The 22,500-nt window shown below is 46.6% G+C and overlaps 1 protein-coding gene across 2 annotated transcripts in view; it reads right to left on the bottom strand.

Moving 5' to 3' along the window:
- LOC113813062 (uncharacterized) overlaps positions 1 to 6,957 on the bottom strand; it is an 11,526-nt gene extending 4,569 nt beyond the window's left edge. Inside the window, exons 1-5 of one of the 2 annotated variants that reach the window (XM_070139981.1) lie at positions 6,825 to 6,957; positions 5,410 to 5,574; positions 4,361 to 4,481; positions 3,936 to 4,021; positions 930 to 1,157 (exon numbers count right to left, since the gene is read on the bottom strand). In XM_070139981.1, the coding sequence (XP_069996082.1) occupies positions 930 to 1,157; positions 3,936 to 4,021; positions 4,361 to 4,481; positions 5,410 to 5,472 (498 nt within the window). In that variant the 5' untranslated portion in view covers positions 5,473 to 5,574; positions 6,825 to 6,957. Of the gene's footprint in view, positions 1 to 929; positions 1,158 to 3,935; positions 4,022 to 4,360; positions 4,482 to 5,409; positions 5,578 to 6,824 lie in introns of both variants that reach the window. The other variant, XM_070139980.1, reaches the window with a different exon arrangement.
- Between the last annotated feature and the right edge of the window lie 15,543 nt (positions 6,958 to 22,500).

Here is a 22,500-nt window from a genome sequence, read left to right as displayed (position 1 = left end):
ATGCATTGCTGCTTGGTGCCCTCCCTCGCGCCGGGCTCAGCGTGGCCTCGTTTGCTTGTTCGCGGGCGCGCAGGGGCACCAGCAAAGCACAAAGGCTCAAGCAATTGCAGCCGTGCACGAGCAAAAAGATTTCAACGAGGCAGAATATGCGACGCACAACACACGAACATTGTGTTTGTAAATAACTGGAGATTGCGAAGGAAGACGAGAATGCTTTCAGAGATATGGTGAATCTGCTGTCTCGGTCGAACTAGCAAGTTTTTTTTTTCTTTTTTTTTTTAGTTTGGTTTGAGAGCCGAGTGGTGTGTGTGTGTGTGTGTGTGTGTGTGTGTGTGTGTGTGTGTGTGTGTGTGTGTGTGTGTGTGTGTGTGTGTGTGTGTGTGTGTGTGTGTGTGTGTGTTACGAGAGGTGAGGCAGCGATGCCATCCCGCCTCACTCATTTAAGACATTAATGGCCCTCCTGACAGCAATCGGCGGCTGCGTTGACATGGGGCGCCCAGGTCGTGGCATTTCCGAGTGTTCGGGTGAAATGAACAAGCAACCTGTGGTCTCCTGTATTACGAAACTTCCCTCATGGCCGTTGCTCTCAGCAGTCTAACATTTTAACCGACTTTGTTAATCATATTCACGTCCTCCCACTGCTTTCTGTTTTTGCACAAGATACTCTTGATCATTATGCTAAACATGGTAACTTTGGATCTGCTACAGCAAATTTCACGTTGTTTTCCGTTCGCTTCTTTAAAAATCAACCATAACGACCGTGAAATTACTGCCAAGTTTTACTCCATTTAAATCACGTAACCACCAACGGTCGCAAAGAAAACGGACCAATGAGCGACGGACAAGCCAAGTCGCGGACCAATGAGCGATCGGCGCCCGGCCGGCAAGAACCAAGATGGCGCCGCCTGGCGTCTTCCTATCCGCCTTACCTTGTAGGTGAAGAGGCCGCCGATGAGGCAATAGAAGAGCATGATGAGAATCTGCGCGAGGGTGAGGCCTTCGGCGGCCCAGATGAACTCGTCCTCGTACGTCTGCTTCTCCCACTCCAGGTGGTCGTAGCGGCCTTGTCTGATGACCCAGTTGCTCAGGTAGTAGATGTTGACGCCGATGACAGCGAAGGACTTGATGAGCCACAGCCAGGTGAGAGAGGGCTTGCGCTACAAGGGGAGGGGGGGGGGTTAGGAAACAGAAAAAGACGAAGCAAATAAACAAAGATCTTCGGGGGTTAACGTTTCACAAGTCAAAGGGACTTGATAACCGAATTAATCAAGGGATGTTAATGAAAGAAGGTAATAAAGACCATCAATAGGCTTAACAAGTTGCAATGCTATTAGCACCACACCGCTAAACGGCCACGCATCCATCACAGAAAATAACTGTTGGCAACATGCTTCATCTACGCAAGTAAAGTATGACAAACAAATACCCCAAGAACGGCGCCGTAAGTGGCGCGAGTGTGCACCTCTGAGAAGACACACCAAGTCACTCATTAGCGCCATCACCCTCCCGATAACGATCGCCATAACTCGCGCAGTCACACCCTCGATAACAGTAGAAGGACCAGTATAACCCCACTGCTGACGGCACCTCCCACCCGCCCAACGGAGACGCAATTAAGACGCCGCGCTTTCCGTCCTGCACGCAACAAACGCGGACAAAACACCGGAGAGGCTTTGAAGAGTCCTTACGAGTCCGAGATAAAAGGTACGAAAAAAAAACTCCTTGAAGGACCTAAGGATGAAAGGGCCACACAGTCAGGACCTCGGCACTTCAGCGTTGGGGTGCTTGAAGGACCCTCTAGGAGAGCCATTACCAGCGTTAGGGATAACTATTTAAGTCTCATCTGCGTTGCCGGAGACCCGGGCAACGACCGGCGAAACCATGATGATCTGTTTGAGGAATTGCGAAATTACTTTTGGGTGTGTAAATGTGACAGTTTCCCCTGAGACTGAGATATTGTGCACTTAATTACTGCACTGGAATCATGCCTTTCATGGGGCCGTAGTCATCATCATTTATACCAAATACTAATAAAACCGATTGTAAAATCTTATCACGATTCTTCACGAGAGAAATCTTCCTAATCGCTCTTGAAACATAAAACTGATATTGGTTCTTAATTTGCTTTGATATGCGAGGCTGCAGTACTTGTGTTTATCAGTTAAAGCAACAAGCAAAAGCCCAGTGCGTTTGCACCCTTCTTGCGCGCGGGGTTCGGAGGCCCTTAAAAGGAGGGCCTGTGTAGGGCGAGGAGAAAGGGTGCTCGCGGATGCACCCTAATTTTCTGTTCTTCCTCGCTGGGATAGAATTACATTAGTGAACGCGGCCAGAGGTCTACAAGTACGTACCTCCTCCTGAAAACCTTTTAAAACCTAAAATCGACCCTCCGCCTGAGCCTCGCTTTTCGAAATGGCCGTTTTGTTTACACTGGCGCGCACCACCGTGACCGCAAACCTTGTGAATGTTGGAGCTTAGACTTCGGATTAAGATGGCTGTAATTTATCTGTTGACCATAACAATGTCTGCACTTTAATTAAATTTCGCAAATCTATTACTTATGTTATGAATTCTTAAATCATGATACTCGGGCAACCATCGATGACGAACTCGGCGCCGAAATCAAGTCTCTAGCGTCGCATTCGTATCACTTGCGGTAAAGGCGGTAATCCTGGCCCGGCGTTTCTTGATGTTTTGGGGAGATCGCGCGGGGTTTCTGGGGCATCAGTTCCTCGCCGGGGACACGCCTCCGAGGTGAGGGAGGCTTCCTTTAAAGGCTCTTTGATAAGGCGCGCGTGAATGCAGGACTGTGCCGCGATCAGCTGTGTCACAGATCTTCGTCCGATTTCTTTCTCATGGCTTAGTCTTCGGAGGAGGACAGTTAACCTTTTCGCAGGTCCTCCGTCCTCCCCGCACCACCGAGGCGTTCCGTCGTGACCTTTAACGGTCGCTAGTTGCCAGTCTTGCAAGTGAAGGATATAGCCCCCCCCCCCTCCGGATACATACACGTACACACGCGCCCACCACGCCCTCACGCAGACACGGGCTTATGTACAAATACTTAAAACATCAAATTATATATATACAGATATAGAGATAGGAACATACTCATACACACACACATACACACAAACACACACACACACACACACACACACACACACACACACACACACACACACACACACACACACACACCTCTTCCCTACCCCCTCCCTATCCATCCCATACCCCAACCCTCTCTTTCCTACTACACCTTATTTATTACAACTCTCTTTTTTTTTCTTCCTTCGCAAGCCCCTTTACGTGCAATCGCCGCCCCGTGAAGCACCTTACGCAAACAGCGAGGCATCGGTGCCAGTGCCAAGCAGCGCAAGAGCCAAAGAAATACACCGTGGCGGCAGAGTGGCACAGGGATGCCATGGGCGAAACCAGAGAGAGAGATGCTGGGCCTCTGATTATCCGCGACCATCCCTCAACATCCCGGCATGACAGATCACGGTGCCCCTTATCCCTCCCCTACACCCCCCCCCCTCCCCTTACATCTCTCTCTCTCTTTCTCTCTCTCTCTCTCTCTCTCTCTCTCTCTCTCTCTCTCTCTCTCTCTCTCTCTCTCTCTCTCTCTCTCTCTCTCTCTCTCTCTCTCTCTCTCTCTCTCTCTCTCTCTCTCTACCCTTTTTCTACCTCTCATTCTCTCTCCTCCTACCCCTCTCTTCCTTATCTCTCTCTCCCTTCCCCTTTATCCCTTCGTTCTCTCACTTCATCTCTCTCCCTCCCTTCCTCTTTACCTCTCTCTCTCCCCTCACCCAGTGCCCCCCCCCCCCTCTCTCTCTCTATCTCTCTCTCTCTCTCTCTCTCTCTCTCTCTCTCTCTCTCTCTCTCTCTCTCTCTCTCTCTCTCTCTCTCTCTATCTCCCTCTCTCTCTCTCTCTCTCTTACCTTGACTAACGCAAGGATATAGATGGCGCAGCAGAAGATGCCGGCGATGCCTTCCCCGACGCCGATGTAGCAGCGCATTTCGAACACTGGAAGAAAAAAAAAAAAAAAAGACGATCACTATGCGTCTCATTTCCACTCTGGGGTTACTTTCACCGGTGAGACTAAACATCATAAATTTCAAGAACCGTTATCATTTCGGTTTAATTATTCTTTCATGATGGCATAGTTCTTTTGGCGCTACTAATGGGTGGTTGTGAAGCTCTGCAGTGCACAAGAAGCACAGCAGTCGAACAGCGTCATTATCCTCTCCTCATTACATCACTTGGCTATTAGCATCATCACCATTAGCCTTGTTTTGACCGTGATTGCCGTCACAATAATCACCGTTGCTGGGACTAAACCTCAACAGCAGCAGAAACACTCACTCTGCTCGAAGATATAGATCTTATTGTGGCATTTCTCCACCGCAAGGTCGATCGGACACAAGTACCACATCTCGATAATGTACTGGTAGCCATAGAAGCCAAAACTCGTGACGGCGTGGATCTGAAAGAGGGAGAAAAAATAAAACTGTTTAGGTTTGGTATTCGCGGCTTAGATGTGGGTCTTGTGGTGGCGTGGTTGTCAAGTGTGGTTACATTGGGTGGTTTGGAAAGTGTAACTATGCTGGGGTAACTTTGAACTTTATTTGGTGAAGAGTTTTTTTTGCATTCTGTGGTTGCATTGGCTTAGTGAAGGGATGGAAATGTTTGTATGCTTTAAAAGGGGATTGTAAGAGTTTCTTTTGCGGTCAAAGTTGTATATGTGTATAAGAAGGATGGGAAGAACAAGATAAACGTGTATTTAGAGAAAGGCGGAAGATAGGAGGGAAGAGAGGAAGGACCAACAAGCGCATAAGAGAGACAGGAAAGATAATTCGAATACTAAAGAATCTTTTAATCTAAAAAAAAAAAAAATGAAAAGGAGAAAGCCTACAGAAGAGAAAATAATGATAAAAAGAGCGGAGATTTACGAGAAGAGGAGGTTACGGGGCCCTGAGGTAGTAGTATCGTGGCCGCAGAGAGCAGCTGAAAGGGTGTGGAGGCAAAGGTTACCCTCCGTAGCGAGAGCAAGACGCCGCAGCTGTAAGGGAGGGATTGGGGGATGATGATGCTATGTGCAGGTGGCTGTCCCGAACAGGGCGTGAGTGATGAACAATGAGAGACGCGTGTCGTTCCTGTCTCCTATCGGCAGGGTGTGATTGGGTTCCCTCGCGTCTCGCAAAAGAATGTCGTTGTTGGTACAGGTGTAGGAATAGTTCATGTGGGGTCCTTAGAGTGTGTACTAATGGAGTAGAATCCTTTTGTAAAATTTAAAAAAAAAAATCAGAGCAAATAGTTCTTATACATATACCTAAGACTCCTCATACTTTCACTGAAAGATCACTGACAGTCTTAAAAAAAAAAAAAAAAACACAAACTCGTCTCGCACTCACGATGTCCAAGGCGGCCAAGAAGATGCCGCACTTGATGACACACCGCAGGGTACAGCAGGTCATGTTCACGACGTTCGCACGAGTCCTAGGGGCTTTAACGGAGGTTCCTGAGACAGTCTATCTCGTCTCTCGCTCGTCTCGGAGGCTGCTGGTGATCTTGCGAGGCTGCTGGAAAAAAGAGGAGAGAGAGAGAGGTTAGAGAGTGCCAAGGAGGCGGTCTTTGCGGGAAGGATCTCGGCGCAAGGAAGCTTTTCTCTGGAGGGCTTTTCGCAAGAGGAAGGACTTCTGTGTACTAGAAAGCCTTACTCTGTACAAGAAAAGGATGCGTTTGCCAAAGGAAGGATTTCTTTATACAAAATGCTAATTGCATGAATATGATATTGTTGCAAAATCTCACATCCTTTGATACATTACTGTTCTGTTGGTCTGTTTTTCGGTCGATGAACAAGCAAAGAACAGCCGGAGGGAGAAAAAATCCGTTCTGCTTCCTCGCGCAGCTTATAATCCTTCCTTTGTCATTACACAAAAAAATCCTTGAATGGCTGCCTTGCGGCTTGTACATTAGCATTAACTGGATAATAAGCGACTAGAAAACGAGTATTAAATGACTGCGTTTAATAAAAATCGAGAAGTGTGTCACAAACAAGTGCGCGCGCGCGGTCTGCTTTTGTGTGTCGCTCCAGGACCCTGTCGTGACTTCAAGGTGATCGGAAGAACTTCATTCCCCGAGCATTTCCGCCCAGGACTTCGCAGAAGGTGGAGCGGGAAGTGCGTCCACGGCGTCACTCACTCCACAGCACCCTGGCGCCTCCACCCTCCCGCCCCCGCCCAGCCCCAGCCCCTCCCCCTGGCCTCCCTGCTCCCGCCGAGCGCGAGAGAGGGGCCCTTCCCTTCCCCTCCCCCCTCCCCTCCCACCCCGACCCCGCGATGAAAAGACGCCCGGATCGTGTGAGCGGCGCTCAAGTGGTGTGAGTCCAGACAACATGTAAACATCATCGTAAATCAAGAAGAATTGAAAAAACCTTGGATTTCTACTCTTTCCTTTCTTCCTTTCTTGTTCTTGTTTATGTCGCATTCCTGAGATGCCTCGGTGGGAAGGCAGGAACTACATAGCGCTACTGAGTGAGAGTGTCTTCCCTTTTCAAGACTATCATTTTCCGAAGTCCAAGGCAGAGCGCTTTCCCTCCGACAACACAGCACTCGCAGCACTCCACGTTGCACACGAAAGCACAGAATATCCACGCAAGGTCACCATTGCACACATCGTTAAAGGTCCGTCCGTTCGGGTCATCACTCGATATCACTAATCACCAATTAAGGGCGAGAGAGCAATTAACACATCAGCACTCCTCACTAATGACACGTCTAATCGCCACGGGTTAAGTGACGAGCCTCTCTCTGAATGGGCCACTTACACAAGGGCCAAGCAAGCGCCGGCACACGATGTTCACGCTGCCGTAGTCGAACCTCAACTGTGTCCGCCTGGATCCGCCGCGCTCCTTTACATGTTCGTACGAGTGAGTCACCTCCCCCCGCGGCCACGTTCGCGGATTCACGCGGATGGGTCTTCGAGGAACGCTAGTGGGTCGTTCGTATTGTGCGTTGCGGAACATCGGCCTTTCGTACTTGGGTATAACTCGTTCATGACCCGATGCAGATGTTTTCCTATAGTTCGTGTTCTGTTACCGAGATGGTGACGGGACAGGGATGGAATGGGGGATTGGAAGCCGATATTACAATGGTGCAATATTAACTGGAAAAGGTGGTGATTTTCCTCGAAAATACATTTGACTGAACGTAGTGAATGGTCGTCGCAAAACCCATGACTTTGTTATCTTCAAAAAAAAAAAAAAAATGAAATCACCGCGTTTCCACTTGCGCTGTCCAGTAAACCACGACGAAAACAAAACACTCAAAACCAGTCTTTCCCGAATCTCACGAACCGCTACCAACGAGCAGACCATCTGACCAGAGCGTGAAAGGCAGCGACGATGATGACACTGGCGAATTTATCCAGAGGAAAAGGCGGCGAGACGCGAGGCCGATTCGAACCCCTCGAGGCTCCGGAACAGGAGTTTCAGTCCAGGTTTCCCTCATTATCTTTTTTCTTTTTCTTTTTTTCTTAGCGCTGGACTCTTGATTACTCGTCCAGCCTTGATTGCAGGAGACCGTCAGCTGCGGAGAGGAGGAGAGGGGGAGACTTGGGAGCTGTGTGGAGGAAAAGGAACACGATGAGAAAAGTCTAGATGTGGTCGAAGGCTAAAGATATTTGAATTCTCTTATTGGACAAGTACAGTTTCGCAGATAATTTAGCTGCTCGTTCAAGGGAGAGACTTCGAGATACGTGGAGGGAAGAGGAACATTACGGGAGAGTTTTGGATGCGGTCGACAAATGAATTCTTCTAATGTACAAGTGCAATTATTTAGATAATTTAACTGCTCATCCAAGGCTTATGGCCGCCGTGACAGCAGAAGAGACTTCGGAGTTGTGTGGAGGAAAAGGAACATGGAACATAGGAAAGGTTTGGGTGTGGTCGGTACCCTCCCTTTCCCTCCCCTCCCTCTCCCTCCCCCATTTCCCTCCCTCCCTCCCTCCCTCCCTCCCTCCCTCTCTCCCTCCCCTACTGGAAGATCGAAATATATATGAATTCTTCTATTTTGTAAACCCAGTTACATGAATAATGAAACTGCTCACTAGTTAACGAAAATAAAAGGAAAAAAGAAATAAACATTATCATCATCATTATTACCATCATCACATCACTTCTTTTATTAGCTCCAGAACTGACGAAGAAGACTACGAGGATACACAGCGAAATAAATTGAGGCTTTTACCTAATGAATCATAGATCCAGTACTCTGCTATAGTGGCCATGGCGTCTGATTGCGAGGGATTGTGAAAGGAACCTCCGATCCACGAGGGCCTGTGTGAAATGTTAATAAGCGGCTTGGAAGTCGTAGCAATGGGACTTTTCTCAGCTGATAATGGGTCTGGAACGACGGCTGACGGGCGAGGGAAGAGAAAGGGAGGTGGGGCTGGACAGAAGATGGGTTGGAAGACTGAAGAAAAAGTATTAGGAAGACTTAAAGATAATGTGATAGAAAGACTTACTGAAAACGTGATAGGAAGACAAAGTAAAAGTGATAGAAAGCCATAAGAAAAAGTGATAGAAAATAAAAAAAAAGTGATATAAAGACAAAGAAAAACCGATTTAAAGAAAAAAAGTGATGAAAGGATAAACGAAATACGTACCAGCGGCATAGATGGAAGAGCAGTAAAAGGGAAGGACAAATACACATCAATGATTCATTTTCGTGACCTACATTTTTATAACCAACGTGGTTATTCTGTTGCATAATAATCTGTTAGCATTTCAGTAGATTCCCCTGGTGATCATTTAATTTATATCTGTATCTTTAATTACGATGAAAAATGCTGTTCGATCAGTAAGAGTAAAAAGGTCACATGTAGTAGTAAATGTCTTAAGGATCAAATCAAATGTTACAATTATCAGGTGTTCCTCCGGGCGAATAAAGGGCGACTTGGCAACTCACGCTCGGGGGAGGTGATGCCAACACGACATCATGCACTAATCCAATCAATATTTTCCCTTTCTTACAAAAGCATATTCTAAACATAAGCATGCGTACTGTTTTCTGTATATCAATCAATATAACGGTGATATTGACGTAAAATTAACATCCTCGTTCGTAATTCAGATTTTCGAAGTTGAAATAACGAACTACACCTGTACACATACCGTGGATTTGTAGCCACAATTCCATACCATTCATAAATTTATTTTCTCCATAGCCAATGGACCGAGAGACTCACATACAAATCTAACAGTCCTATGGTCGAGTAAACCAACGCACAGTACCTATTATGGCTCTACGGATGAGTAATACCTTGAGGTTAACAACAGACACGTTCGACGCCTCGTTCCTGGAAGAGCGCGGGTAGTAGGGGGGGGGGGGGAGGGGGGGGTGGCGAGAGGACTTTGTTCCCGCATTCTCGTTTTCTATGAGTCATGACACCAGGTTACGAATCGCGATGACGTCACCAGCACAGGAAGTGGGGGGAATGCGAGGCCCAGGTTGTTCTTCCGTGTTATGGGGGACTTTACCTGGGTTATCCCCGAGGTCGAAGCCGTGCCTGGATTAGGATAGTTTTGAGGCGCAAGTTGGGTCAGTATGGAACCCTCGATCGCAAGTACAAAATTATTTTCCTGTGCGTTTTCTCTGGTGCTCTGGAAGGGATACGTGTCTATGAACATAACTCAGACCGGGCGACTATGTCTTCCAAATCTACGTTTCTTTCTCAGATCAAATCACGTTCAGAAAAAAAGCAACACTAAAAAGAACACAACTACGATATACGTTTAATGTCAAATACCGCATAACACGATAAAATAATGAAAATAACCATAATAATGATGGGTATTTAATGCTCGATGATATACGCAAGGGTTAGCTGAGATGCACATAAAGCGCGCGAGGTCATCGGGGGGTCAAGTGCAAGAGATAGTGAGAGTGCCAGGCCAGTGCCAGGTAGAAGGTGCCAAAGTACTCGAGCCAAAGAGGGGGAGTCGTTGTAGAGGTAAAATGCATTAAGAGCTTTGGCACTTCATATGGCGGATTTATACTTTACACTCCTTACTTTAAAGATGTATGTTTTATACTTGATGGATTACAGGACAAAGAAATGCGTTCATAAAGGCATCATTTTGTTGTTCACGAAGACATGACTTATCTCATGTTTTTCCTTCCTCCTCCTCGCCGGACATGCCGACGCTGGAAGGCTGGTACCATTTTGTGACATAACTTTCCTTCTATTTGTGTTCCTCTTCCTTCCTCGTTCGCTGTCGTCTGAGGTTGGTTTCCTTTTTATTTGGCGTCGGTGTATCCCGTGCGTTTGTGTGCACAGTCGCACCCGCACAGAGACAAACAAACACAAAGAAAGATGAGTTCACATACATCTGTCCACATACCTATACACACATACGTATGCGTATACTTACATCCACACACGTTAGCGTATGCACTCACGCACTAATACGCAGAGGTGTTCGCATATTTATAATGTGCACAAACACATACACACAAACACGCACATACATGTGGTTGTCTTTATTATGGATGTGTGAATGCCTCTCTGTGTAGGTATGTGGATAGATGTATGAGTACTCATATATATATATATATATATATATATATATATATATATATATATATATATATATATATATATATATATATATATATATATACATGTGTGTGTGTGTGCGTGTCTGTGTATGCATGTGCACACACACACACATATACATTTTATATAAAGCATATGTGTGTATGTGTGCGTTTGCGTGTGTGTTCACAAAAGGAGAAAGGCGCAAAGATTTTAACAATAGAGAGGGAGATAAACGGGAGAAGGCAGAGACAGAGAGAATGAGGCCGTAATAGGGTTGCGTAACAGGGGGAGCGAAGGAGGAAGAAGGTAGAAGATGAGAGAAAAATGAAGAGATAAGGCGCAGGAAGAAAGAGAAGCAAAGCAAGGCAAAGAAAATCGGAGAGGGAGAGAGAAAATAAAAAGGTCGAAGGAAAAGGAAAATAACAAGAGACAGTGAAAGAAATGGAATAATTGTACATTCACAAGTAAAGAAAGAGAGAAAGGAGAACAGATGAAAAAAAAGACAGAGAGATAGAAGACAGAGAAAGAGAATAGGAAAGAAAATAAGTATTGCGCAATGTTTGGAAACGCCAGCAAACAGAAAAGTCAAGAAAGGGGGAAATAAATAAAACTAGAGAAAGGAAAAACGAATAAAACATAGTGACAGAGAAGAGAAAAATAGTAAACTGCGGTCTCTGAATTTCGCTTAACCACTTGAGTCAAAAATTCCAAAACCCGAAACATTCTCTTTAACTTTTTCCCGCCAAATAGAACCAGCTGGTCGTCATTACCCTGAAGAAGAAAAAAAAACATAAATTCTAAAATCATAACGTAACTGAATGAAGTTAAGAGACATCAATACGGAAGATAAAGATGGTGATGATGAGAAACTCGAAAATAATACCATAACTGAATAAACTTTTTAAAAAAGACACCAATAAATAAACTTTTAAAATAAACTTTTTATAATAATACCATAACTGAAAAAAACTTTTTAAAAAAGACTCCAATAAATAAACTTTTAAAATAAACTTTTTATAATAATACCATAACTGAAAAGAGCTTGCCAAAAGACCACAATGATAAACTTCAAGACCAAACAAAAAGAAAACACCAATATGTAAAATCGAGACTGAAATGAGAAACCAAGGATTGCGCAAAGCAGAGTCGCCACCGAATCTCCTGCAGCGAAATAAGCAACTCTTTCATATTTGCGAAGTTGGGATTCTCTCTCTCTCTCTCGTTCTCTCTCTTTCTCTCTCTCGTTCTCTCTCTTTCTCTCTCTCGTTCATGCATATAGTTCTGATATATATATGTATAATGACTTAATATATCTTATCTCTCTTAAATATATGTATACAATAATAATAAATAAAAATAAAATATAATAAATATTAAATAATAATAATAATAATATTAAATAAATATTTTAATCACATATAATAATAATAATAATAATATATATATAATAATAATAATAATAATAATATATATATATATATATATTTAATATATATATGTAAATATAATATTATATTATATTAATAATATTTATATATATATATATATATATATATATATATTATTATTATTTATATGTATATAATATATATATATGTATATATAATAAATATATAATATATATAAATAAATAAATATATATATTATTATTATTATAATAATATTAATAATAATAATATATATATATATAAATATAATATAATATTATAATAATAATATTATATATATAATAATAATAATATATATTATAATAATATATATATATTAATATAATATATAAATATAATATATAAATATTATATATAGTTATTATTATTATTATTAATAATATTAATATTATTAATAATAATATGTGACAAATATAATATAATATATTATAAATAATATAATATAATAATAATGAAATAATAAACCAATAATATATAATATATATAATAAATATCATATATACTAACTGTAAATAATAATGACCATCAGTAATAATATATCCCCCCTCCCTCTCGTTCTCTCTCTTTCTCTCTCTCACGTTCTTTATCACGTTCTCGCTCTCTCTCTTTCTCTTTCTTTCTCTACCTCTCTCTCTCTCCCTCTCTCCTTTTCCTCCCTCCCTCCCTCCCTCTCTCCCCTCCCTCCCCCTCCCTCCCTCCCCCCCCTCCCTGCCTCCCTCCATCCCTCCCCACTCTCTCCCTCCCTCCTCCCTCCCTCCCCCTCTCCTCCCTCCCCCTCCCTCCCTCTCCCTCCCTCCCTCCCCTCCCTCCCTCCCTCCCTCTTCCCTCTCTCTCCCCTCCCATCCCCCTCTCCTCCCTCTCCCTCCTCCCTCCCTCCCTCCCTCCCCTCCCTCCCTCCTCCCTCCCTCCCTCCCTCCCTCCCTCCCTCCCTCCCTACCTCCCCTCACTCCTCCCACCCTCCCTCCCTCCCTCCCTCCCTCCCTCCCTCTCTCTCTCGCGAGCGCTGGAGACGGGGCAAAGACCTCACTCTGGCTGAGACGTCGAGAACCAGGGCTTCCCCAGGGCACTTGGCGAGGGAGGAGGACGCTCGAGAAACGCAAAAAGAGGGAAGGAAGGGAGGGAGGAGAGAGAGAGAGAGAGAGAAAGAGAGAGGTGATTGAGGAGAGGGAAAGGGAGAGAGAGAGAAAAAGAGTGAGGGTGGAAGGAGGAGAGAGACGGGAGGGAAGGGGAGAAAGACAGAGAGGGAGGGGGGAGGGAAGGGGAGAAAGACAGAGAGGGAGGGGGGGAGGGAAGGGGAGAAAGACAGAGAGGGAGGGTGGGAGGGAAGGGGAGAAAGACAGAGAGGGAGGGAAGTAAGAGAGAGAACGAGAGAAATGTATACCAATAAAAACATACAAATCCGTATGCGTATGTTTATATAACGGAAATAAACGGCGCGTGTGTGTTTACTTACGTAACGGATACAGAAAATGATACCGCTTACGCTTGAGTATAATATATCAGGAAATGGATAATTTGGTCATAATTACGTAACACTCATTCGTGTTTCACCATAAAAATGATTAAAATATAATGTTACACCATAATGTTAAACAGGATATATTCAATCGTGACCTAACTCATTGTCACAATTAGATATAGTTAATTATGCCCATTCAATAGACAATGCTGGTAATAGCAAATATGATAATGATGAAGAAAATGATAACATCGACGGTAATAAGAACGATGATAATAAGGGCGAAGGTGAACATAATAATAATGATAGCAATAACGGTAAACATAACCATGGTAACGACAATAGTCAATAAATAAATCGAAAAAAGACGTGGTAAAAATGAGAATAAACAAATAGTAGACATGATAACGATAATAATCAATAAATAAATCGAAATGAACGCGGTAAATCTAATAGTCAATAACCAAATAGTAGACGTGGTAATAATAGTCGATAAATAAATCGAAAAAGCCGCGGTAAAATAATCGCCAATAAACAAATAAATCCAAGTAGACGTGGTAATGATAACAGGCAATAAATCAGTGGAAATGAACGCGGAAAAGATAATTAAGTCAATTAATAGACGACCCGAAGCGAGCGCGCGCGACAGCAAAGTCAGAGCCTACGTTCCCTTCTACAACAGCGGTGGCCCGGAGAAGCAAATAGCAGGGAACGTTAAAAGTCGCTGTGAAGAATTTGGCGAGGATGAGGGTGAGGAGAGGATGAGGGTGAGGAGAGGATGAGGGTAAGGGTGAGGAGAGGATGAGGGTGAGGAGAAGATGAGAGTGAGGAGAGGATGAGGGTGAGGAGAGGATGAGGGTGAGGATGAGGGTAAGGAGAGGAGGAGAGTGAGGAGAGGATGAGGGTGAGGAGAGGATGAGGGTGAGGAGAGGATGAGAGTGAGGAGAGGATGAGGGTAAGGATGAGGATGAGGGTGAGGAGAGGATGAGGGTGAGGATAAGAGTGAGGAGAGGATGAGGGTAAGGGTGAGGATGAGGATGAGGGTGAGGAGAGGATGAGGGTGAGGAGAGGATGAGGGTAAGGGTGAGGAGAGGATGAGGGTGAGGAGAGGATGAGGGTAAGGGTGAGGATGAGGATGAGGGTGAGGGTGAGGAAAGGATGAGGGTAAGGGTGAGGAGAAGATGAGAGTGAGGAGAGGATGAGGGTGAGGAGAGGATGAGGAGTAGGAATTGAGAGTGAGGAGGAGGAGTGAGGAGAGGTAAGAGAGTGAGGAGAGAGGATGAGGGTAAGGGTGGCGGATGAGGTGAGAGAGGATGAGGGTGAGGAGAGGATGAGGGTGAGGAGAGGATGAGGGTAAGGGTGAGGAGAGGGTGAGGGTGAGGAGAGGATGAGGGTGAGGAGAGGATGAGGGTGAGGAGAGGATGAGGGTGAGGAGAGGATGAGGGATGGTGGAGGAGGATGAAGGGTAGGAGAGGATGAAGTGAGAGAGGATGAGGGTGAGGAGAGGATAAAGGGTGAGGATGAAGAGTGAGGAGGGGGAGAGTGAGGAGAGGGTGAGGGTGAGGGTGAGGATGGATGGTGGAAGGATGAGAGAGGGTGAGGGTGAGGGTGAGAGAAGGGATGAGGGTAAGGGTGAGGAGAGAGGATGAACGAGGAGAGGATGAGGAGTGAGAGGATGAGGGTGGGAGGATGAGGGTAAGGTGAGGGTGAGGATGAGGATGGAGAGGGTGAGGTGAGAAGGATGAGGTGAGGGTGAGGGAAAGGATGAGGGTGAGGAGAGGGTGAGGATGAGGAGAGGGTGAGAGGATGAAGAGATGGAATTGAGGATGAGGGTGAGGAGAGAGGATGAGGGTGAGGAAAGGATGAGGGTGAGAGGTGAGAAGGTAAGAGTGAGAGGATGAGGGTGAGGAGTGAGGATGAGGGATGAGGAGCCAAGGGTGATGAGAGGTAGGAGAGTGAGGGAGAAGGATGAGGGTGAGGGAGAGGATGAGGGTAAGGGTGAAGGACGATGAGGGTGACGGGTGAGAGGATGGGGTGAGGAAGAGGATGAGGGTTGTGAAGCTGGAGGAAAGGATGAGGGTGAGGAGAAGGATGGGGTAGAGTGGAGACGAGAGGACAGAGGTGGCAGTTGTGGAGAAGAGGTTGTGAAGCTGGAGGAAAGGAGGAGGAAGGAGGAGGGGGGAGGGGGCAGGAAGGAGGAAGAAAAAGAGGAAGAGGAAGAAAAGGAGGAGAGAGGATGGAAAAAAGGGGAAGGAGGAAGGAGAAGGAAGAGAAGGAGGAGAAGGAAGGGATGAGGCAGAGAGGAGGAAGAGGAGGAGGGGAAGGAAGAGAAAGAGGAGGAGGAGAAGGAAGATGATTAGGAGGAGGAGGAGGAGGGAAGGAGGACGGCGCACATCTCCCTCGTGGCCGAAGGAGGCGCCGCGACACACGTAGGTCTTCTTCACCTCTGGCGAGTGCGGCCGAAGACATGAGCCACTCGTCTGTTCTGCCTGAGTGCGTGTGTGGCAGTACGTGAGGGAGAGAGAGTGTGTGCGTGTGTGTGGGGGGGGGGGGAGAGAGTGTGTGCGTGTGTGGCAGTACGTGAGGGAGAGAGAGTGTGTGCGTGTGTGGGAGAGAGAGAGAGAGTGTGTGTGTGTGTGTCTGGAGGAGAGAGTGTGGCAGTGCGTGTAGGGAGAGAGAGTGTGTGTACGTGGGAGGGAAAGTGTGTGTGCGTAATGGGGGGAGAGTATGTGCGATGTGTGGGGGGGGGAAGGAGTGTGTGTGTGGGGGGAGAGAGAGAGTGTGTGTGTGTGTGTATTGATGAGTGTGTGAGAGGAGAGAAAGAAGGAGAATTGTGTATTGTGTAGTGTGTGACAGTACGTTGGGAGGGGGAGAGTGTGTGCGTGTGGGGGAGGGAGGGAGAGGGGAGTGTGTGTGTGCGTGTGTGGGGGGTAGAGAGAGTGCGTGTGTGCATGGGGGTGGGGGAGAGGGTGTGTGTGCATGTGGGGGGGAGAGAGAGTGTGTGCGTGTGTGGGGGAGTGTGTGGGAGAGGAGTGTGTGTGGCAGTACGTGAGGGTTAGTGAGTGTGTGCAGCACGTGAGGGAAAGAGTGTGTGTGTCTGTTTGTGTGTGTGGCAGTGCATTGGGGGGGAGAGTGTGTGCGTAATGAGAGGAGGTGTGTGGGGGGGGAGGGAGTGTGTGTGTGTGGTGTCTGAGTGTGTGTGAGAGAGAGAGGGGGGGAGTGTGAGCGTGTGGGGAGAGAGTGTGTGGCAGAAATTACGTGGGGGAGAGAGTGTCTCTGTGTGCGTGTGTGTGTGTTCCAGTGTGTGTGTGCGTGTGTGGGGGGGAGAGAGAGTGTGTGCGTGTGTGGGGGGAGAGAGAGGAGAGTGTACATGTGTGGGGGGAAGAGAGTGTTGTGCTTGTGTGTGTGTGTGTGTGCGTGGGAGAGAGAGAGAGAGTGGAGGTGGGGGGGTGCACCGAGTGTGTGTGGGAGAGAGAGAGTGTGTGCGTGTGGGGGGAGTGTGTGGGGGGGGGGGGAGAGTGTGCGCGTGTGTGTGGGTGCGTGGGGGGGGGAGTGTGTGGGGGATGCTGTCCAGTGTCCGTGGGAGAGAGACAGTGTGGCTGCGTGGGGGGGGGGGTGCGTGTGTGTGAGTCCGTGTGAGGGAGTGAAGGGGAAGTGGTGAGTGTGTGTGTGTGTCTGAGTGTGTGGGAGAGAGAGAGGAGTGTGTGTGTGTCTAAGTGTGTGGGAAGAGAGAGAGAGAGTGTGTGTGTGTGTCTGAGTGTGTGGGAGAAGAGTGTATGTATGTGTTTGTGTGGGAAAGAGAGTGTGTGTGTGTGTCTGTTAGTGTGTGTGTGTGAGTGAGAGAGAGTGTATGTGCGTCTGAGTGTGTGGGAAAGAGAGAGAGAGAGAGAGCATACGTGTGTGTGTGAGTGAGAGAGAAAGTTTGTGTATTAGTATGTGTGTGAGAGAGATGTGTGATTATACGTATGTTTTATGCGTGTCTGTTTTGCATCTATTTATACGTGGGTGTGTGACAGTGTTTGCATGTCTATGTGTGTGCCTCAGCGCCAAAGTTTTACTACTTTTGTGTGTCTGTGTGCTTGTGAATGTGTCATTGTTATCACATAAAAAAAACTACTTACGTTTATGTATGTCCTTCTCAGCTGCCTTTGTGTCACTGTTCATTTGTATATATGCGTCTGTATATTTCCTAATTTGCACATGTGTCTGCTTCTACTTGTATGTGCATGCGATGGATTATTTAAAAATATTTGTATTTGTTCACATATTTATACTGTACCTGCAATAAACACTTTATCTTATGATCACCTGCGTTCATCTAACTCGAAATGTATTTTGGAAAAAAAATAGTGAGTGGATACATTAAAGTAAATGAAAGGAGGGAAAATAAATCAAGAAATGGAATTGCGAATGAGAAAATCAGACAAAAATAAAAACAGCCAGTAAACATATTTAAAGCGAACCTTAGTGCGCATCCTTTCCAATTCCTCCTTCCCTTCCCCCCTCCCTCCCTCCCTCCCTCACACCCCTACCATCCCTTACTCTCTCTCCTCCCCCACTCTCTCTCTCTCTCTCTCTCTCTCTCTCTCTCTCTCTCTCTCTCTCTCTCTCTCTCTCTCTCTCTCTCTCTCTCTCTCTCTCTCTCTTTCTCTCTGTCTCTCTCTCTCTCTCCCTCTCTTTCTCTCCTCCCTCCCTCTGTCTATCTGTCTCTTTCTTTGTGTTCATTCTTCTCTCTCCTCCCTCCCGCCTCCTAACTCCCTCCTATCCCCATCCCTACCTCTCTTTCCCCCCTCCCGCTTTTTCTTCCTCACTCTCTCTCTCCCTTCCTCTCCCTTCTAGACCACTCCCACCTTCTATCTCTCTCTTTATGCAAGCATCCTCCCTCTATCCTTTGCTCCTTTCCCCTCCCTCCCTCCCTCCCTCCCTCCCTCCCTCCCTCCTCTCCCCCTCAAATCCTCCCTCTCCTCTCTCCCTCCTTCCCTTCCCCTCTCATCCTCTCACTCAGCCTCCTCTCCACACCCATTTCTCTACACCCACATAGATCCCTCCCCTCCTCACTCTACTTCACACCCCCTCCTCCTCCCTCCTCCCTCACTCTACTTCCACTGCCTCCCTCCTCTCCCTCCCTCCCTCTACACCCACACTCCCACCCACACTCAGCTCCCCTCCCTCCCTCCCACGCTCACTCCCTCAAGCCCCACCCCTGCTCCCTCCCTCCCTCACCACCCATCCTCCCACCCACGCTCGCTCCCCTCCTCCTCGCTCCCTCCACCTCCTCGCTCCCTCCCTCCCTCCCTCCCTCCTGCCCACCCCATATAAGAAGCGCCAGGGGGACCCATCCTCCCCATGGGCCGCTCGCTCCCTGGGCGGACAACACTCCCTCCCTCTCCTCTCTCTCTCAGCTCCCTCCCTCCCTCCACCCCATATATCATAAACTGACAGAGGGGATCAGCACCTTAGATAAGGCGGTTTCAGGCGGACATGGCTTGCGAACAAATCGTCACCGCCCTCGTCGTCTGCACCCCACCCCCTTTGCTGCCCTAGACGGCACCCCCCATACGACCCAGTTTCAAGTACCTCACCCCTTCGACCCTTCTCTTAATCCTCCCTCTCTACCTCCTACTCCTGCTCCTTCTCCTACTCATACCTTTACTCCTCCTCTCACTGTTCCTACTCCTGCTCACCTCGTCCTCAAAAAAAAAAAAAAAAATTAAACTTCTCCTCCTCCTACTCTTGCTCCTCCTCCTCGTCTAGTCCTCCTTCTCCTTTTCGTCCTCCCTCTCCCTTTTCCTTCATATCTTTCTCTCCTCTGCTTGTCCTCCTCCTCCTCCACTCTCCTCTCCCTAATCCTCCTACCTAGCTGTCCTCTTGCCTCCCTTCCTCCCTCTCCTCCTCCTCTCTGTCTCATCCTCCCCATCTCTCTTCTATTTCCTTACGTCATCTCCCCCATTTTTTCTCCTCCCCCTGTGTCACTTTCAGCCTCCTCCTATTCCTCCTCCCCTCCCTTCTCTCTCTCTCCCACTTTCTCCCTTTCTTCCTTTATACCCCCTCCTCCTCCTCCTCCTCCTACGTCCCCCCTGCTCCTCCGTCCTCCTGCTCTCATCTCTCTCTCCCTCCCTCGCTCTCTCCCTCTCACTCTCTCTCTCTCTCTCTCTCTCTCTTTCTCTCTCTCTCTCTCTCTCCCTCGCTCTCTCCCTCGCACTCTCCCTCGCTCTCTCCCTCTCACTCTCTCTCTCTCTCTCTCTCTCTCTTTCTCTCTCTCTTCCTCTCTCTCTCTCTCTCTCTCTCTCTCTCTCTCTCTCTCTCCCTGCCCATCCCCCCTCCTCTCCGCATGAGCTCAGTGCACTCCAGGTCAGTCTGTGAGCATAAGAAGGAAAAACAGAGAAAATGTAAGAAAGATTTTCCAAGAAATTGTACAATGAAAGGTTTTGTTTGTTTGTGTGTCTGTCTTCATGTGCGCATCGTCTTGAGGATTTGCTTCAACGAGCTAAAGAAAAGCATACATACATACACGCATACGTACACACATACATACACACAAACTCCATCTCCCATGTTGACAGATAGATAAATGAATAATTAGATGGGTATTTTACTGAACTGTGAATATATTGCAAAACATGTTGCTAAGTTAACAAAGACACACACATATTGTATATGTATGTGTGTGTGTTTGTGGTGCTTGCATCTGTGAGTGTCTTGGAAAGAGAGAAAGGTAGAAAGAGAGCGAGCGAGAGAGGGGAGAGGAAGAGAGAGAGAAAGAGACAAAGATTGAGAGAAAATATATATAACTCAAATGAAACTCCCTGTTATTTGCGCAGCGCTCGCACCTGCGGCGCTCCATCCACGACCAAGCAGAGAAATAACCCCAAGAAAAAGGTCGTAATCTAAGGGAAGGCATCAGCGGCAAAAAAAAAAAAAAAAAAAAAAAAAAAAAAAAAAAAAAAACATAAACAAGTCAACCACGCAAATAACCCTGGCAAAAAAAGAGGAAAAAGAGGAGATAAAAAAAAAATAGAATAAAACCTTGTCCACAAACGTGACAACACATTTTTCACTTGCATGTTACTGAGGTCCTGTTAAGACCGCGACCAACTGGGGACAGCGACTTGGAGGCGACTTTTTCCGTTCCCAGAGGTTATGAGTTCGTACGTGGCTTGAAATGCGAGATCTGAGAAGCCTTACGCAGCGTTAGGGGCACAAGGGGTATATATACAGATGAGTGCGTGTTTATGTGCGTGTGTGTGTCTGTGTGTGTGCGTGTGTGCGTGCGTGTGTGTGTGCGTGCGTGCGTGTGTGTGTGCGTGTGTGTGTCTGTGTGTGTGCGTGCGTGTGTGTGTATGTGTGTGTGCGTGCGTGCGTGTGTGTGTGCGTGTGTGTGTGTGTGTGTGTGTGATCATAAACACACACCTACATATGTACGTGTAGTCAGGATCCAGGATATAGTAAGTTGCCAAGTGTAGTCTGGTTTTATTGCTCGGGGCTATCTGATTACGGCGCCCAGTGTTCTCAAAAACACAAGCGAGAGCTGCCTTCGCCGTCGAGCGCGGTCGCGTGGTGAACCAGCCTGCACGTCTGCCTTGCAGCGGATGCAGCCCCTTGCAGTGCAACAGCAGAGATAGATGCACAAGAAAGGGAAGGGAGATATTGTCCTCGGAGACGCGAGGCCCGGCGGCGGCTGCGCGAGGGGCGCCCGCGCAGTGGACCATAACACTATTTCTCTTCTTGTTTGTCTAAGGGAAGACCTCAGCGCGATGAAAACTGACAAGGTTGGAATTCGTGATGTCACCGGCGCGCTGGCTGTCAGGGCGGCCGATTGGCTACAAGTAGGAGCAGAGGAGCTATTCATGCCACTTGGGTCGATAAGACGCATTCAGCTGCCCACTCGCGGCGGGAGAACAGAAGCCAAGGTACGCAAGACGCGGCCGACGGCGCAGCGCTGCAGCTGGTCGAGGCGCCATGCTATTCTGCTCACTGTTTGCTGCTTACTTTTTCCTGTTTACCGTCAACTATTTGCTTTATGCCATTCTATTGTACTCGTGACGTCAGGAGCATTTCGAACTGCGTGGCGGGGCCGTATCCGCGAGCGCGTTGGCTCTGGCGTTGGCCGAGGCGACGCGGATGCCCTGCGTATGGGAGCGCTCGGTGCGTGCAATTCCCCGGGACGGCTTTTAGGTCCAACTTGTCTCTTTCTTGATTACGTATCTTGTACCTAATCTGCCTCACACAGAAAACATACAATCAAGCAATCAATCAATCTCTTTCTCTCTCTCTCTCTCTCTCTCTCTCTCTCTCTCTCTCTCTCTCTCTCTCTCTCTCTCTCTCTCTGCCCTCTCTCTCTCTCTCTCTCTTATATATATATAAAACATATATATATACATATATATATATATATACATCTCTCTCTCTCTATATATATATATATATATAATATATATATATATATATGTATATATATATATATCTATATATATATATATATATATATATGTATGTATATGTATATGTATATGTATATATATATATATATATATATATATATATATATATATATATATATATATATATTGATCTATCTTTTTTCCAAGCTGTGCGAGAGGTTGTGTGTATTATAAGATCCTGAGTATTTGTATGAATAAGTGCATAGGGGCATGACACAAGGGTTCTGACCCAGTGAACGTAATAGTAATATCAGCTTTATTATTCTCAATGTGGCTTGATTCAAGAATGGAACAGCGTTTAGCCTTCACTGAAATTCTATATACTTCATTTATTGTGTATCTGAATTTTGCAAATACAAGAGTATGCAAGTATTACATAGCGACAACGAAAATGTGTAATAAAAATAAAGTCTCGACGATAAAAAGAGAAACAATTTTAACAATAGATTCCACAATGTTTCAGATCAAACGTTTTCATAAGCATCTCTGCAGCAGGATTGCATCACTGGATCCTTTTGATTCATCTCTTGGAAGGGGATCTAGTATTCTATGACC

The sequence above is a fragment of the Penaeus vannamei genome, chromosome 26 (genome assembly GCF_042767895.1).
Source record: "Penaeus vannamei isolate JL-2024 chromosome 26, ASM4276789v1, whole genome shotgun sequence".
Taxonomy (NCBI): Eukaryota; Metazoa; Arthropoda; class Malacostraca; order Decapoda; family Penaeidae; genus Penaeus; species Penaeus vannamei.
This window is presented reverse-complemented; position numbering and strand designations above follow the sequence as displayed.